Here is an 18,208-nt window from a genome sequence, read left to right as displayed (position 1 = left end):
GTGCGGGTCTGCGCACGCGCTCAATATCGACTCTCCCCTCAGCTGCCAGACAAAGGTAAACATTCACAAATTTCTTATTTATATATTTTTAATTACTTTTGATGCCGTATATGCTTCAGGAAAAATTATGAAACTCTTTTGGAATCAACTTTAATAAAGAAAACATGCGTACGTGATGATATTGCGTGCTTCTTTCCAATGCTTAATCTTTGCTGTATTTATGCTTTTTTACCCAATATTTAGAATCGAAATTTGTTTTTAAGTTTTACAATCCGTGTCAATAGGCCACTAAATTAATCATTTGTAGGAAAGGCATAATGAGGGGAGGATCAGGTTGATGTAACGGACTAGTTGGTAACTGCCTTCAGTCCGGCCGCAGACTCCAGTCGCTTCACAACTCCTCCAATGTGAAAATGGCGCAAGTCAGGTCTCCATGGGTACATCTGACATTATGTGTGTTGTGTGCGTGCGTGTGCATCGTGTGTGTGCAGGCGGACACCCGCAGTGACAGAGCGAACCCTGAAACCCTCCCCGATCTCCAGGCGATCGCAGAGCTCAATGAGTCTATCACCCTCAAAAAACATAGCCCCAAACCTATGCACACGACTGATGGCTTGGAGGAGGAGGAAGAGCAGCCTCAAGGGCCAGAGAGCCCGTCATATCCTAGCAAGGCGAGAAAAGAGTGGCCAGGCGGCCTTAGCAGCCAGAGTGATGTGGCGGCGGCTTCGCCTGTCAAGGAGACAGCCAGTAAGAGGAATATCAGTAGCCTGGGCCGCGGTGTGACGGCCCAGGAGCTAAAGTCCGCCACCTCCCTGGCGGGGAACCTGCTGCTGCTGCTTATATCTGTGGTCATCGCTGGCTCCCTCTTCGTCATGCTTCTCTGCTTCATTCACAAGTGGAAGGAGAACATGGGCACAGCGTAAGTGTATTAGGCTCTAATATCCACAGCGTCAGTGTATTATGCTCCCATATCCATAGCGTAAGTGTATTAGGCACTAATATCCACAGCGTAAGTGTATTAGGCTCTAATATCCACAGCGTCAGTGTATTAGGCTCCCATATCCATAGCGTAAGTGTATTAGGCACTAATATCCACAGCGTAAGTGTATTAGGCTCTAATATCCACAGCATAAGTGTATTATGCTCCCATATCCACAGCGTAAGTGTATTATGCTCCCATATCCACAGCGTAAGTGTATTAGGCTCCCATATCCACAGCGTAAGTGTATTAGGCTCTAATATCCACAGCGTAAGTGTATTATGCTCCCATATCCACAGCGTAAGTGTATTAGGCTCACATATCCACAGCGTAAGTGTATTATGCTCCCATATCCACAGCGTAAGTGTATTATGCTCCCATATCCACAGCGTAAGTGTATTATGCTCCCATATCCACAGCGTAAGTGTATTAGGCTCCCATATCCACAGCGTAAGTGTATTATGCTCCCATATCCACAGCGTAAGTGTATTATGCTCCCATATCCACAGCGTAAGTGTATTAGGCTCCCATATCCACAGCGTAAGTGTATTAGGCTCTAATATCCACAGCGTAAGTGTATTATGCTCCCATATCCACAGCGTAAGTGTATTAGGCTCACATATCCACAGCGTAAGTGTATTATGCTCCCATATCCACAGCGTAAGTGTATTATGCTCCCATATCCACAGCGTAAGTGTATTATGCTCCCATATCCACAGCGTAAGTGTATTAGGCTCCCATATCCACAGCGTAAGTGTATTAGGCTCCCATATCCACAGCGTAAGTGTATTAGGCTCTAATATCCACAGCGTAAGTGTATTAGGCTCTAATATCCACAGCGTAAGTGTACAAGACTCATATATTCACAGCGTAAGTGTACAAGACTCATATATTCACAGCGTAAGTGTACAAGGCTCATATATTCACAGCGTAAGTGTACAAGGCTCATATATTCACAGCGTAAGTGTACAAGGCTCATATATTCACAGAGTAAGTGTACAAGACTCATATATTCACAGCGTAAGTGTACAAGACTCATATATTCACAGCGTAAGTGCACAAGGCTCATATATTCACAGCGTAAGTGTACAAGGCTCATATATTCACAGCATAAGTGTACAAGGCTCATATATTCACAGCGTAAGTGTACAAGACTCATATATTCACAGCGTAAGTGTACAAGGCTCATATATTCACAGCGTAAGTGTACAAGACTCATATATTCACAGCGTAAGTGTACAAGGCTCATATATTCACAGCGTAAGTGTACAAGACTCATATATTCACAGCGTAAGTGTACAAGGCTCATATATTCACAGCGTGAGGTGTAGCGTGTTGTGGCAAACAATTGTCCCATTAGGCATAATAAATGTCACAAAAGATTTAATTACGTAATACTTCGCTTGAACAATCGAGGACCGAATACCGACCAGCCAGAAGCGAAGCTGTCCTTGTACCAGCCACTACTCCTAGTGAATGGGGGCTCTCGTAAAAAATGAAGAGACCAGCAGTATTAAATTAATACTCGTTATTATAGATTCAGCTATTCGGAACAAGTTCCAAGTAGCACGGGCTATGGTGAGCCCGTAGTGGACTTACCTGGCACAGGAGTGGTGCCGTCTGACTGATTAATACTCGTGGAATATTTGTTATTATATATCGATTAGGTGAGGTGAGGTTAGGTTAGGGTAGGTTAGATTAAGTCTCTCCCTTCCTGCGCTTATAATTACGTCAGTGTGTGTGTGTGTGTGTGTGTGTGTGTGTGTGTGTGTGTGTGTGTGTGTGTGTGTGTGTGTGTGTGTGTGTGTGTGTGTGTGTGTGTGTGTATTCACCTAGTTGTATTCACTTAGTTGTGCTTGCGGGGGTTGAGCTCTGGCTCTTTGGTCCCACCTCTCAACTGTCAATCAACTGGTGTACAGGTTCCTGAGCCTACTGGGCTCTATCATATCTTCACATGAAACTGTGTATGGAGTCAGCCTCCATCACATCACTGCCTAATGCATTCTACATGTTAACTACTCTGACACTGAAAAAGTTCTTCCTAACGTCCCTGTGGCTCATACGGGTACTCAATCTTCACCTGTGTCCCCTTGTTCGCGTACCACCCATGTATGTGTGTGTGTGTGTGTGTGTGTGTGTGTGTGTGTGTGTGTGTGTGTGTGTGTGTGTGTGTGTGTGTGTGTGTGTGTGTGTGTATACACCTCGCAGTGTATATGCCCCGAGGCTCACTGATTTCCTTGCTAATACCAACAAAGGCGAGTGGGTGTGGCTCATCCTACTGGCTGCTCAGTTACTACTTACACCCACAAACATAACACTGCCACTTACACCCACAAACATAACACTGCCACTTACACCCATGAACATAAACACAAGTGTTTTCGACTTCTTTAAATGTTCCTCACAATAATTATAAATTGATGAACGGTTTCAACAACATTATTGGAATCATATTAATGTTTGTCTGAATATGACAGGATGCTAAGTGAAAAGGGCTATACCTGAGAGTGAGGGGTTATACTGAAAGTGAGGGGTACTACCTGACTGTGAGGGGCTATACACGATAGAGGGTAATTCTAACAGCATTTGACAGGATTGTATATAGCTAGTTAAAAATTATGTATTACACATCTAGCTGATAGATTTGTCCGGTCGTCGACCAGGCCTCCTTTTTGTTACACACCCCCAGGAAGCAGCCCGTAGCAGCTGTCTAACTCCCATGTACCTATTTACTGCTAGGTGAACAGGGGGCAAGAAACTCTGTTTATTTGTTTCCGCCGGGGATCGAACCCGGAACCTTATGACTACGAATCGTGAGCGCTGTCCACTCAGCTGTCAGGATCCTGTCCGACTGAGGGTCGAACATATCTTGCTGAGGGTTAAACACACAGATCAATACAGTGATATGACCAACACCACAAAGTGATGTGTTGTGTAAGCCCCTGGTCGATACCTGCTTGTCAGCCACTGATGTCTGTCTTCCCTTCACTATACCTTGACATCACCAACGCCCTCGCTCCAGCGGTAGCTCCTTCACTCTGCTGCGTCAATCATTCTCTCCCTCTGCTATATCAACCACTTCCTCTGCTTAACCTACTTTATTCAAGTTCGTTTATTGAGACAATAAGATACATCTCAAAAGGATAGAATAGCTTAGGCTATTTCAACCCTCCAATACCAACTCTATTTGTTTTAACTATGTCTCCGGGGAGTGCGATCTGACTCCAGGGCTCCGCTTCATACCTGGTGTTTACAAGCACAAGTCGTGGAAGCTATCATCGAGTGCTCCATTTATTTAAGACCTGCACTGAATACCAGTATTTCCACACATTTACTCTCAATGAGAAATTGTTTTTCAGTCAATTTCTCTCTTATTAAAATCACCAAAGACTATGATCTTTGCTTTCATTCCACTTGGCTTCTGTTGCTGGCCTCCTCGTGATCTTCAGACAGTTTGTACTGCTTGCGTCATACTCCCTGGCTGTCAGAGGAGGTTGGGCATCGTTCCTTCACTCCGTCATCATATCCCAGTGTTTTTATTATTATTATTATTATTTTCTACCACAGACGTGGCCACACATTTACATTGCTAACTAGCATATATATACATTCTCTACTGTAAACACTGCGTTCATTATTGTCTCCGCGAGTTTCATTTATTGCAATATGCGTGACTATTTTATGTACCCTCTTAAAGTTCCCATAATTTATTGGCCATGCCATCTGCAGATATATACATACGCTGGCGATGAGTCACAATAACGTGGCTAAAGTATGTTGACCAGACCACACACTAGAAAGTGAAGGGTCGACAACGTTTCGGTTCGTCCTGGACCATTCTCAAGTCGATTGTGATCGACAATCGACTTGAGAATGGTCCAGGATGGACCGAAACGTCGTCGTCCCTTCACTTTCTAGTGTGTGGTCTGGTCAACAGATGTATACATAATTCTCATGCTGCTGATTACTACTGTAAGATTGTGCGAGGAAGATAGCATAAGCTTGAGCTTGAAGAGGCGAGAGATAACGTGACACCTTGAAGACATTCCAGTATATTACAATGTGGCAGAGGGTTCTCATCCCAGGTTATGTATACTCCTAAGGATACATGAGGGAAGAATACTGGTGTTTTGGAGTTTGTGCAAAACTTATTTGTAAAAAAAGCATGTGGTACTACCTGGGTATGCATACCTCTGGGGCCTGTGGGTGCATCTGCCCCCAAATTGAGAATCTCTTCAATTGGGGGATAGTTATTTTTTGTGAGTGAGATGGGGTTTGTTTACTGCTGAACGTGTGCTACTGGGTAGTGCTATATGGTTGTGATGGGGTGTTTATATGATGCTGAATGGGTGTCGATGGGGTGCTTGTTGTTCTGAATTTGCGTAATAAACATGCCACCTTCTACCGATCACAATCTCTGCATTGATCACATCGCTGCATCTAGAATACTGATGATAGTACTTTGTCTTTTAATCACCAAACCCGGGTAATAACTGTTAAACTCTGAGTATCGATCACTGCATCTCTAGTTTAAAGCACATCACCTTGAGCAGTGATCCCTCCCACAAAGTAGCCATCACTGCACCCTGATAATTTACCTCAATACAGCTGATTTGAAACCTCGGGGAGCCAATCACAACACCCAGAGGCTCTAATGTGAATGCACTCTCACACCTGAGTATTGATCGTGGCTCCCACCTGGGCGCTAATGCCATGCTCGCCCCCTACACCTGCCTACCTCTGTCATTTGGCAGTCCCATCACCTGACTGGCTGTCATCTGATCGGGGCCGACATCTGATCGGCTGTCGCCTGTCACCTGACGGGGCCACCACCAAATCAAGACTTCACCTAAAATAGCGTCACCAGCTCATCTACTACCCATCTACTTACCTACCGTGTGTAGGCAGGTAGACAGTTCCTGCTACGCTTCAGCTTAACAAAAAACTGTAAGCGACAATGTCCGTGAACCACAATTTCACATTAACATTTGGAGATGTGTATTCCATTAAGAGTTGGGGGAGGCATTCGAGAGGTCATTGATCAGGGAGTTGACCCTCCTCCTTTACTTAATTATCATGTTGAGGAGCGTGACTATGGGGGAGGGTAGGAGGACAGGGTATGGGGGGAGAGGGAGGGAGAGTGACAGAGTTACGCTTCATTTGGGCTCAATGCTGTCTTTCCTAGTGTTTATGTGACGGGTATATGGAGGCAGAGAGAGAGAGAGAGAGAGAGAGAGAGAGAGAGAGAGAGAGAGAGAGAGAGAGAGAGAGAGAGAGAGAGAGAGAGAGAGAGAGAGAGAGAGAGAGAGAGAGACAGACAGAGAGAGAGAGACAGAGAGAGAGACAGAGAGAGACAGAGAGAGACAGAGAGAGACAGAGAGAGACAGAGAGAGAGAGAGAGAGAGATTCAATATCATAACTCCGCTACCGGACAAATACAGCTGGGCCCCCCTCATAGTCCTTTGCCGAGAGGTTGTGGTCACTGAATACGACGCATTGCGGCCAGCTGACGTGAACAGTTAACCCAAATGTCTTCACCACTCACACTCCTCGTCCGCAGTGTGTGTGTGACCCGCGCCTGTAGACCCGCCAAGAGAAGAAGGTACAGGCAATGAATAAGGTGAGAGAGGTGAGGTGAGGAGCAGGTAAAATAAAGGTAAGAATCAAGTTATGTGATCACCTTCACGGGCTCACCATAGCCCGTGCTACATGGACACTTCGTTCTGAGTAGCTAAATCTGGAACATCAACAAACATCACCTTTACGGGCTATTCATGCCCGTGCCACCTCTTGGCTGACTTAAACTTCATCAATGTGATCACCGCAAATGTATATAGCTTAGCTTAGTGATTGTTGTCTTCAATTTGTTGCCGATATACATATATTAAACTGTGCAACTAGCCTATTAAGACTGTAACTTGCATAGCAAAATGAATTCTGGGGGGTTCAGTTTCAGGGCCCATTATGTACCTTAGTAATCTTTTCACTACCAGCTACAGGATGGGTATGCAGCCCGTAGCGTTGTCATGGGTATGAGGTGCATAATAAATGAACTAAACGGACGTTTTATAAGCAACGTTTGCTGGCTATGGAGTCAGCTCATGATTACCCAAACCCACCAGCCAGTCACGAGCGCCCAAAACTCTAAATAATTACCCCAGAATCTCACAACTGAAACTATATACTTTTACGGTTATAGTTAATGGTCATGAGTTTTTTTTCTTAATTTGAACCAAGTTCATGGGTTCTCCCCATGAACCGTTCCCCCCCTGACCCCGCCCCCTTCCCCTCTATCGCATGTCTGGCAGCAGTTTATGCTAGGCTCCTATCGATGAAATATTGAGCCCCACGCTCGTAATATGGCAGCAGCTGTTTTTTTTCTTCTTTTGGGGGGACAAATTATGACTCTTGGAAATATGGTGCCTCTTGGTCCAGAAGGAACGGGCGATTGGTTCCTGGTGACTGGCCATCCTAGTGAACCCTGACGATTCCGGTGACTGGCAATTCCAGTGACCTGGCGATTCTGGGTGACCCTGGCAATCCGGGTGACCTGGCGACCCCTTACAAGAAAGCTATAAATAAACACTCGGTAACCATGGAATGTGCTGTTCACGGCTTGGTTATAATGGTTGCTGTAGTAACCATTAATGGTGACGCAAGTAGATGATAATCTTAAGAGGATGGCGAAAAAGAAATAGGGATAGGTTGGGAAGAAATAGGGAAAGGGAATATAAGTATAATAGGGAAGGGAAGAATGAGGGTTAAATTGGAAGGGAGGTTATTCAGATGGTATTTACATGCCTTGCAAGATGAAGGATGTTCTTGTGTAGCACTTCAAGTTAGGGGAGTATTCAAAAAGAAGCTTGAAGGGAAAAGGATGGTGGGGTTTACTGCCGAGATATGTAAATACGCACGAGCGTTGAGGACGATGGCTGTTAAATGAGTGAGGAATGTCTTCCTACAGGAAAGGGTGTAGAGCTTAGGATTTCAACCTAAGCGTACCTCTAAAGGTGCCTCTTGGTGTTGTGAGGTACGGCAGGGGTTTAAGCAAGTAAACAAGATATATCTGAAGTAAATTTAAAGCTATCTAGACAGCCTTTTCATACAGATATTGTTTATATTGTTGATGATATTCAAGAACAATTTATTGACCTTGTGAACGTTTGCAGTGTTCTTGATCTCACTGAGAAAGAATGTGTTATTATTCTGATGAAAGAGACAATCTTCAGAGCAGTCCAGGGGGATCGAACCAACGTCCTGGGTATCTCTAGACGCACGTCTTAACGCACGAACCACGGTACGATGCATTCTGGTGAAAGATATAATATCCAAGTCATAAGCTTGTGCTGCTAAGGACTCTGTTCGCTCTCCTTTACTCTCGTCAACAACATATTTGTGTGAATCTGGGTTTTCCAGCTAACTTCAGATGAAATCTAAAATAGAATCTCGACTGAATGTGGAAGCCCGACCTTCGACGCGCATTACCCAAAACAGTTCCTCAGCTCCCTAGGCTAGCCGAACAAAATCAACACTAGCCATCTCATTCATTAACTTTCCAGTTGAGATCTTATTGGTCATATTTTCTAATAAACTATGAGATAACAGCTACAAAGCTTTCATTTAGTTTTGCTGCAGTTTATGTCTGAAATATATTTTAAAGATAGTAAATTACTCAATTTTTCAAATTTAAACCCTCTTGAAATTAATACTGCACACAAGATGATGAATGTCTCCGTGGCAGTCATCAGTCACGACAGTCATTGACAGTCTCCGTGGTGTAGTGGTAAGACACTCGCCTGGCGTTCCGCGAGCGCTATGTCATGGGTTCGTATCCTGGCCGGGGAGGATTTACTGGGCGCAATTCCTTAACTGTAGCCTCTGTTTAACGCAACAGTAAAATGTGTACTTGGATGAAAAAACGATTCTTCGCGGCAGGGGATCGTATTCCAGGGACCATAGGATTAAGGACTTGCCCGAAACGCTACGCATACTAGTGGCTGTACAAGAATGTAACAACTCTTGTATATATCTCACAAAAGAAAAAAAAAAAGAATGTGGTATTGTTCTGTGATTTTATCTTCAATTCCTTATGTTTACTGAAACACATCATCAAATGTGTTTCAGTAAACACATCATCAAATGGGGTTTCGTATTTACTAATTTATTGGTGCTATTTACAGATATACACAACAGTGATATTCTGCATATTTGTCTAGTTATCATTATGGCCGAACACTAGTGACCCTAATAATGCTCAAAGGGTACGTGAAAGGTAAAAGGTTAAAAATCCGGGCGTAATGTGCCACGCCTGACGAACGGGTGTGGCGAGCCTACTTGCTGATGTGGCAGGAGCCTGTAGACCTGCCTGCAGGACTGAACCTGATGCATGGAGACTCGGGCCTGTGGCGGGTTGAAACTCGTATTTCAGGGCCATGCGGGAGAAGATGCAAAACAAAATAAGAGCACATGGGAGTGATCGTCAACACAGAGATCAAATATGGTTTCCTGTTACCTGTTGTCAGGGACAGGAAGCCTGTTAAGCTAATTGACGTTACATGAAACTGGAGAGAGAGAGAGAGAGAGAGAGAGAGAGAGAGAGAGAGAGAGAGAGAGAGAGAGAGAGAGAGAGAGAGAGAGAGAGAGAGAGAGAGAGAGAGAGAGACAGAGAGAGACAGAGAGAGAGAGAGAGAGAGAGAGAGAGAGAGAGAGAGAGAGAGAGAGAGAGAGAGAGAGAGAGAGAGAGAGAGAGAGAGAGAGAGAGAGAGAGAGAGACAGACAGAGAGAGAGAGAGAGAGAGAGAGAGAGAGAGAGAGAGAGAGAGAGAGAGAGAGAGAGAGAGAGAGAGAGAGAGAGAGAGAGAGACAGAGAGAGAGAGAGAGAGAGATGGTTATTGGGCCCACTACCGCCCTTAGCATGAGCATGGAGTGCAATAATAAATAAACTAGTCACAAACAACCAGCCAGATTCGTTATAAGCCAGTCTGAGCCAGCCCGTGGGACCCAGGATGAGAACTGGGACCTTTGTGAAAGTGTTTACAGTTTAGAAGGTTGTTTCTGTTGTTGGTTAGTCTGTTGTCTCTTCACTGTTCATAAACAATACAGTTTAGTATTAATTATTTACGTAATACCAATCAAATTTAAACAACACGCTCGTCTGGCAAGCAACTCATCTTCCAGCCCAAGTGGTAGACAGCCAACTGACAGGAATACAGGATGAATCTTTCACGCGGCTTAATAATAAACTATTTGCTGTTCTTAAAATATTAATTAATATTATGTTAAATCTAGGTAAGGCTAGATAAGGTGTTTACAACACTGGCTGGAATTGAACGACACACGTTTCGAGTCATAGCTTCGAACATGGTCAAATACTGACTGACGATTTTAGACATTATTAATACCAATGGGCACCACTCGCTCGGCTTGTTCCTGTTAGCCTGACAGCAATTGGAAACCTAGCTATAAAGCGGTCAATCTGTAACAACCGAACAACCACATTAGCAATAATATGGCAACTCCTCCACAATCCAAGAAATTCTATGGTAAACACTTAAACGTTTACAATAATCCCACATGGATTACTTACATCAATACGTGTCCCCAAGAAATTCCGAGGACTACAAATGATAATCTGCAGCAACCCAACTTACCACTGCAACATACCAAGGAGCTCCACGACCTATTATAATAACATCCAACTGAAGCTAAGCAGTTTCCCATCAACCAAATTACGAGCAACCTGGAGCTGGAAACTCAGGTGGACAGGAATATAAGGCCACCGAATCACAGCAGCAGCAGTCTACCTTCACAGTGGTAAAGAACACAAGAACATCAACACTTAAGATACACGACGAACCGCCTAACCAGATGGTTCATTGGGATGGATCTAAATGAACCATTGGGATCATCTCTACTGTTTCCAGCATTCAACAGTACCACACTACGATTCAACCTCTCACAACGAACACGTACTTTTTTTTTTTTTTTGCAGGGATATTCCAGCACGGGCCTTAAGCCTCTGGCTGGCCCACTAAGTGTTGCTTGTTTCTGTTTTACTTGGGCGGAGTATGAGTATTTATGACTCGTATGGTCGCTTCAGTAAGATTTTGTCCCACATGTTTAACAACTTCTGTTCTGTTGAATCTAAGTTGAAATCTTAATGGGGGGTGTAACTGTAATCTAAGTTGAAATCTTAATGGGGGTGTAACTGTGCACTGTGTTAGATAATGTTCCAGTGGTTTGTCGGGCATTTCTCCACAGTACTAACATTTCCTCTCATCTTCCGGAACCTGTAAGCCTATTTCCCATGCACATGGGTATCCAAGCCTGATGCGATCACGTACTGTTAATCACCAACCTCGGCAACCAAATTATATAAAATATATATTTAGTTACCATACTGGGTGTGTTTGTTGTCACCCATAATTAACGTTGCCAACCCACTTTCTCAGATTTTCTGTCTTACTCTTAAGCCAACTAAAAATATGATTATAATAATGTTATAGTTTCCACATATCTTTTGACAACTGACATATGAATCAATCATACGGTGTAATAAAGCTTTTTGATTTCTTAATTATATTATATATTGTGGGTTTATGAAGTCAGGACATGATTAAGATTAGGTAAGATGTGAAAATATTGAGACTGGAGAACAGAATCGAACCCGTATCCCACAGATCGATGCACGTTCATACATCACTTTCTTGTAATTTCATTGTACATTAGGTTAGGTATGTTACTTATGTTCATTTGAGGAGTGTACTTCAGACTCTGACCCTTGTACATTTGCATTACCTGGAACATATACCTGGAGTGTATACCTAGAGTATATACCTGGAGTGTATACCTAGAGTATATACCTGGAGTGTATACCTAGAGTATATACCTGGAGTGTATACCTAGAGTATATACCTGGAGTGTATACCTAGAGTATATACCTGGAGTGTATACCTAGAGTATATACCTGGAGTGTATACCTAGAGTATATACCTGGAGTGTATACCTAGAGTATATACCTGAAGTATATCTGGAGTGGGTTCTGGAAGTTCTACTCCCCAAGCCCGGCTTGGGGCAGTATGTTGAATTATTACTGTTCTGATTACTATATGCATTTCTTCGTATTATTTCTGTTATTAAGATCATCTATTATTAATGTTTTATGTCCTTATCCATAATAAGATACACCTTTAGCCAGAAAGGCCCACTGGTGGAAGGTGGCCAGAGGCAAGCCACCACTGTATAGTGAAGTGGACGGATATGACAGGTTACTACAGGAAGGTACTAAAAGAGACAGGACACTGTAAGGTGGCCATGGGGAAAGAACACTGCAGGTAGGTGGCCAAATAGTTAGGCTATAATTGAAAATATGTAATAATTTGTGTTAATATCACACCAAATAGCGTGAAGTACAGGTGTCCCATACAAAAAGATCCTAGGTAAGTCAACTGTGTATGCTATTATTTTTAGCTTTAAAATGCTGTAGTTATATTGCTGAAATAATTCTCCCTATTTTAAACTCAGTTTATCTATTCGTATAAAACACAGAAATTATCTTGAACTTTCCCATATATATTAGTAAAGTCGTGTTAATAACTCACCTTTATCACATGACCGTATTGATTGCTTTAATATTTGCCCGAATCTCTACATGATTAGCGACTTCATAAAAGCAAATGCAATAATGATGCATATTACTGTTACCTTACTACCATGTACTTGTACATAATACATAAATGTACTCTTGAATTTTGTACACCTTCAATTTAGAATCTACTTCATAGCCTCTTTATTCCGTATTCATTACGACTAAGTTCCCACTATGTACTTTTGTTTATTTACTCTACAAGTTATTATACTTTAGTTATTTATGTCAAGTCTTGCTTATTTGTTTTATAAGTGTTACTTGTCATGTTTACTATTTTCATGTATTAAATAATTTCCCCCATGCCATGTTTCGCTCGACCTCAGAAATAATTCTGATAGAATTTACCTACTTAAAATTATCTGTTAGATTAAGGACCTGCCGGAAACGCTGCGCGTACTAGTGGCTTTACAAGAGAGTAAATACTGTACTATGCTATGTATTCTCACAAACCCAATGTACCTTCTTGTATATAAATAAATAATAATGATACACTGACCCTCCCTTGAGGGGGGGGGGTAGACATAGCCTAAGCTACTCTATCCCTTTGAGATGTATTTCTTTCTTGTCTCAATAAACATGAACTTGAACTTGAACCCTGCCTCCCTCCCTGCTACAGGCGGTACCCACGAGTGGTGTATTCCATGTTGAGACAGAGCGAGGACGAGCCCGAGGATGTCTTGGGTGAGATCCTCATAAATATTGGCCTTGCGGCGCCTGAAGACTCCAGGCCATTGACACCGTCTTCCTCAGAGACCTCAGACTCACCGGACCCCTCTGATCACGAGGTAAGAGAGGGAGGGGAATGGGGTAACGGTAGGAAAAGAGAGTTGGGGGGGGGGGGGGAAGAAGGGAGACAAAGAAGGGGAATTGGAGAGATAGACAAGGGGGGAGTGAATAGAGGGGGGGGAGAGGGGAGGGAATTATCAGGGGGAAAGCGCCAAATCATTACGAGTATATAGCACTTGGAAGGGGTCAGGATAAGGATTTAGGATGGGACGGGGGAAAGGAATGGTGCCCAACCACTTGGATGACTGGGGATTGGACGGTGACCTGCATGAGGCGAGATCGTTGCTCTACCGTCCAGCGCAAGTAGTTGGGCAAGGGGGAAGGGGAGGGAGGAAAGAGGGGAAATGAGGAGGAGAGAGAGAGAGGGAGGGGACTAGGAAAAAGAAAGAAGGGGAGGGGGGGGGTGGAGAGTGGGCAGAGTGGAAAAAAGGAGGAATGGAAATAGGTGAGGAGTAGTAAGTGAGGAGTGAAAAGATAGGGGGTTGGAGATAGGGAGGATAGAGAGAAGGGAGGTAATAAGAAGGGGGGGGGGAGAGAGAGAGAGAGGGGCAGAGGAGAAGGTTGGGAAAGATTGAAAACTGATCACTTACGCGTATATGTATACCAAGTGTCTTATACCGGTTTTCACTGCAGTCTTTTCTTTGCAGGTGAACATCACTGACCTTGATGGGTCAAAGTTCACCACAATTCCACTAAGGTCAGATGAAGCTGCCAAAAGACTCATGGCCCCAGAACCTGATGAGTCAGATGAGGTTAGTTTCTTCCTAGTGTTAACCTGCTCCACTTATTCAAACAGAATAGTATACCGGCAGTACTTTCATAAGACTTATCAGTGGCGCAGATGATAACCCATTAATTTATACAATTACACATAGTATGTCGCCCTTATTCCGAACACCAGTTCCAATCGCGACTAGATATGAAGTCGTGTGCGGATATGTAGTAGTTTCTTGTGTAGGAAGATGTTGTCTACCCACTTCTCGGATATGTGGTTGAATTCCCTCACATGCACGAAAAATAATACATGTACAACAGTACATAACAATACACTACTGCTGCACTACATACTTTAAACAAACCACCACAATACTGGTAATACAGAACATGTAACAATAAATATGGGTACTCACCAAGTGTCCTGATGTTCCTCCACGTATGTAATCTTGGAGTGATGTTATGGTTATCTTGAGATGATTTCGGGGCTTTAGTGTCCCCGCGGCCCGGTCCTCGACCAGGCCGCGGGTGGTGGTGTTAATTACTGGTGGAGGTGGATAATGAGGCCGTGGCTTGAGGGGTTAGGTTAAGTCAGGTTAACATACGCCAATACAAGCTGTTTCATAGTCAATATAAATTTTTGTAACGGGAAAAAGAATAGTCCTGCACGATCTCAAATTTGATCACGTATATCTGCTCCTTTTGTACCAGCAGATTGCTTTCCACACATCTGAGTGGTAGACGGTTGGAACAAGTTAAGTGAGAAGGTGGTGGAGGCCAAGACCGTCAGTAGTTTCAAAGCGTTATATGACAAAGAGTGCTGGGAAGACGGGACACCACGAGCGTAGCTCTCATCCTGTAACTACACTTAGGTAATTACATCTAATACCATATGACTGAACCGTAAAGCCTCTTAGCCATCCATCACTGCACACATAATAATCACTAAGCTTCATTTGTGATAATAATCAGCCATCTTGGCACTGGCTTCTTTGATTCGTCAAGTGTCTGTCTGTGCTACTCCCAGACAGCCTCGTTAGCACTTTTAACACGAGCATTAATAATAAACTTTTATCTTGCACATCGCTACGTAACTTTCACTTTTAGCCTAACTTGCAAAAGATTCTCTTTAGCGTTCGGTATATCACGGAGTGGTTTTGCTAACTTTGAATTTGGCACAGACGACACTCCAAGGAATTCCGAATTCAACTTTCTTTTCAAGATTAACTTATTGTTTAAAATTCATCACAACATGTTTTCTCTTGACTTCACCGCTTGTTGAAGCCCTGAACAACAGATTTCCTGTCTTTCCGATCGCCATAGAGGCAGGATGAAACATATATTCCCAGATATAAAGGAGACGAAGGGCTTTGTCCGCCGCGGGTAAACACAAAAACAAAAGTGGGTCGTGAGGAGCAGGTCGCCAAACTACATAAGCTCGTGGGTCAACTTTTGTAGGCTCGTTAAAGCCGTTGCCGACCCCTAGGATAGCACTTATCATTTTTCAGGTATTGGGCTTAGCTAAACGAACTAGAGGGTTCAGTTCCTAAACCGATTATGTGCCTCTGTAATCCTTTACACCACCGCTCACGGGATGGGTATGGGGTGCATAATAAAGAAAGAAATTGAATTGAATTGGGCATTAAAAAATAAGTTTGTTCTCACATATAAATTAATATTATCTATCGATGTTATATTTATATGTTACGCTATATTAAAGTTAACATTATATCTTATTTCTTACAATGCATTTTTATACTTTCTTACAATGCATTTTTATAATTTCTTACAATGTATTTTTATACTTTCTTACAATGTACCTGTAAATATTTTGTTAATTTTGCTAGAAATTACCTTCTTAAAATTATGTTAGATTAAGCATTTGCCAGAAACGCTATGCGTGCTAGTGGCTTTACAAGAATGTAAAACTTCAAGTCTCTATACTCTAATAAACCCAATGTACCTTCTTGTACATAAATAAAAATATCAATAATTAAACAAATAAATAAATAAAATATATGTAGAGTTAAGTGTAGGTTAGGTTAGGTGTTCAGGTTCTGTTGGAGATTATTTGTATTTGTAGTATGTGGGTAAAAAGCATTACTGTTCGAGATGTTCAAAAGTCATCAGTTGAATTGAGTGTCAACCATTTCCCATTCATAAACAGTGAGTTTGGCAGCTCGATTAACGGACACTTGACCTTTGTTGATGAGAACACCCTGCGTGGGGGTGGAGATACCTGGGGTCAGACTGGCAAACGAATATTTGGGATAATCGGAAAGATTGAAATTCAGAAGAAGACGGGGTTGTATTTGAAAAAGATATAATTTTTGTCATGAACAGGAAGCCTGTGCATTATGCACTTTATAAACTTGTATCGATGTCCCCCAAAGTCAAACTACTCACCTTCCACAGAATACCTCACAACAGTTGCTTGTTGCAATATATCTTAATGAAAATCATAAACCATTTTTTCTTGCAGGAGCTATTGCAGTAGATGTCCTTCCAGAAACCCAGTTCTACATATCTCTGCTGCAAGATGGTGTTACTACTGTGCCACAGCTTATAGCCATGCATAATGTTCGAGAAAGTGAGAAACCGAGTGAAACAGAATAAATGAGTATGAGAGAATGCGAGCAAAGAATTTGACAGAGACTGTGTGTATATAAATCGAGAGAAACCTTCCAATAAAGGTGCTTATAACTTTTGAGTGTTGAAGGTCCTGCTATCATGAGAGCTCAAGGTGACCAGCTTTACAGACTATATCAAATGTGTATTATGTATACAGTACAATCATGTGTGTCCATTTCTACTTACTATGTATTTATGTTGTGCGACTAATTTTCAGTGTAATACAGCAGCTTAGGTTTAGAACCCTTTCCACTCCCTCAGTCTTGGAATTAAAATGCACAAAGCCCTAAATGTTTAGATAACTGATGACAATGAAACTTCCATTTTAATTACAAAGCTTGCTTTAAATCTGCATATTCAGCATATGCTCTGTGGATGGTCTGTAGCATTTGTATATACTATTAGCAATAATGTAAATTTGTAGTAATGCAGTATTTTATTTCATGTTTCAAAAGCTGAACTATCAGCTCCCTTAGGGCCAATTGATTTGTCATCCATCATTTCTCCGTCCGGTAATCAGGTCCTTTTAGCAAATGACAAGTATTAAGCAATTTCACTCCATTGTAATTATCTACAAAAAAATTAGATTTTGAATTGGCCATTGTTTTTCTACTCCTAAGGAGTCCTCTTAGTTGGGTGAGAGGAAAGGATAGCTAGTCTAAGGTCTTCACAATGTGACTTGCTTTAATTTGTAAGGGACAGCACAGTATGTATGAATATGCAGCCCATCCTCCCGTTTTTGTAGTACTTATAGTAACGATGAAAATCGTAGTACATTCACCGACGTAAAATGCAATTAGAAAGTAGAAAATTGGTACTATTGAATTTGGACAAACCGGAAAAAGATTTTCTATTTACGTTGCAAAGACAAACTAAACTAACCTAACCTAGTGGGGAGCCGGTCGGCCGAGCGGACAGCACACTGGACTTGTGATCCTGTGGTCCTGGGTTCGATCCCAGGCGCCGGCGAGAAACAATGGGCAGAGTTTCTTTCACCCTATGCCCCTGTTACCTAGCAGTAAAATAGGTACCTGGGTGTTAGTCAGTTGTCACGGGCTGCTTTCTGGGGGTGGAGGCCTGGTCAAGGACCGGGCCGCGGGGACACTAAAGCCCCGAAATCATCTCAAGATAACCTTCCTAGGCCTAATACACGATATTTTTGGTCTAGTATAATACAAATTTGTGCTATACTAGGCCTAGGAGTATTTGTTTGCTTTTTAGCTAAATGTTTTTGACTATATAGTGAATACCCTGTAGTACAAAATTCTACTACACCTGTATCTAATTGCTTAGTACATCAGTCTTTGTAATGTTGCACATAGTTACAAACACTGCTATATAAACAGGAGGATGGGTTGGAATATGACAGCAGTGTGACATGACACATTTGACACTATAACATATACAGTATATGCTACACATACAATTAATTGCCTTGAACACTATAACAAA

The 18,208-nt window shown here is 42.5% G+C and overlaps 1 protein-coding gene across 1 annotated transcript; it reads left to right on the top strand.

Annotated features, from left to right (window-relative positions):
- The first annotated feature begins 379 nt into the window (after positions 1-379).
- LOC123767334 (uncharacterized) lies at positions 380-17,353 on the top strand. The gene is made up of 4 exons (XM_045756934.2): positions 380-919; positions 13,242-13,410; positions 14,059-14,163; positions 16,608-17,353. The coding sequence occupies exons 1-4, from the start codon at positions 414-416 to the stop codon at positions 16,620-16,622; spliced, it is 795 nt and encodes a 264-aa protein (XP_045612890.2). The 5' UTR covers positions 380-413; the 3' UTR covers positions 16,623-17,353.
- The last annotated feature ends 855 nt before the right edge of the window (positions 17,354-18,208 follow it).

Source organism: Procambarus clarkii, chromosome 74, assembly GCF_040958095.1.
Source record: "Procambarus clarkii isolate CNS0578487 chromosome 74, FALCON_Pclarkii_2.0, whole genome shotgun sequence".
NCBI lineage: Eukaryota > Metazoa > Arthropoda > Malacostraca > Decapoda > Cambaridae > Procambarus > Procambarus clarkii.
Note: the sequence above shows the minus strand (reverse complement) of the source record. Positions and strands in the feature narration are given on the sequence as shown.

What these genes read in the sequence shown, in the direction of transcription:
- LOC123767334 (XM_045756934.2), top strand. Translation starts at nt 414, where the DNA reads ATGGCGCAAGTCAGGTCTCCATGGGTACATCTGACATTATGTGTGTTG. An exon ending in AAGGAGAACATGGGCACAGC is followed by an intron (nt 920 to 13,241) that starts GTAAGTGTATTA and finishes TCCCTGCTACAG; the next exon opens with GCGGTACCCACGAGTGGTGT. An exon ending in CGGACCCCTCTGATCACGAG is followed by an intron (nt 13,411 to 14,058) that starts GTAAGAGAGGGA and finishes TTTTCTTTGCAG; the next exon opens with GTGAACATCACTGACCTTGA.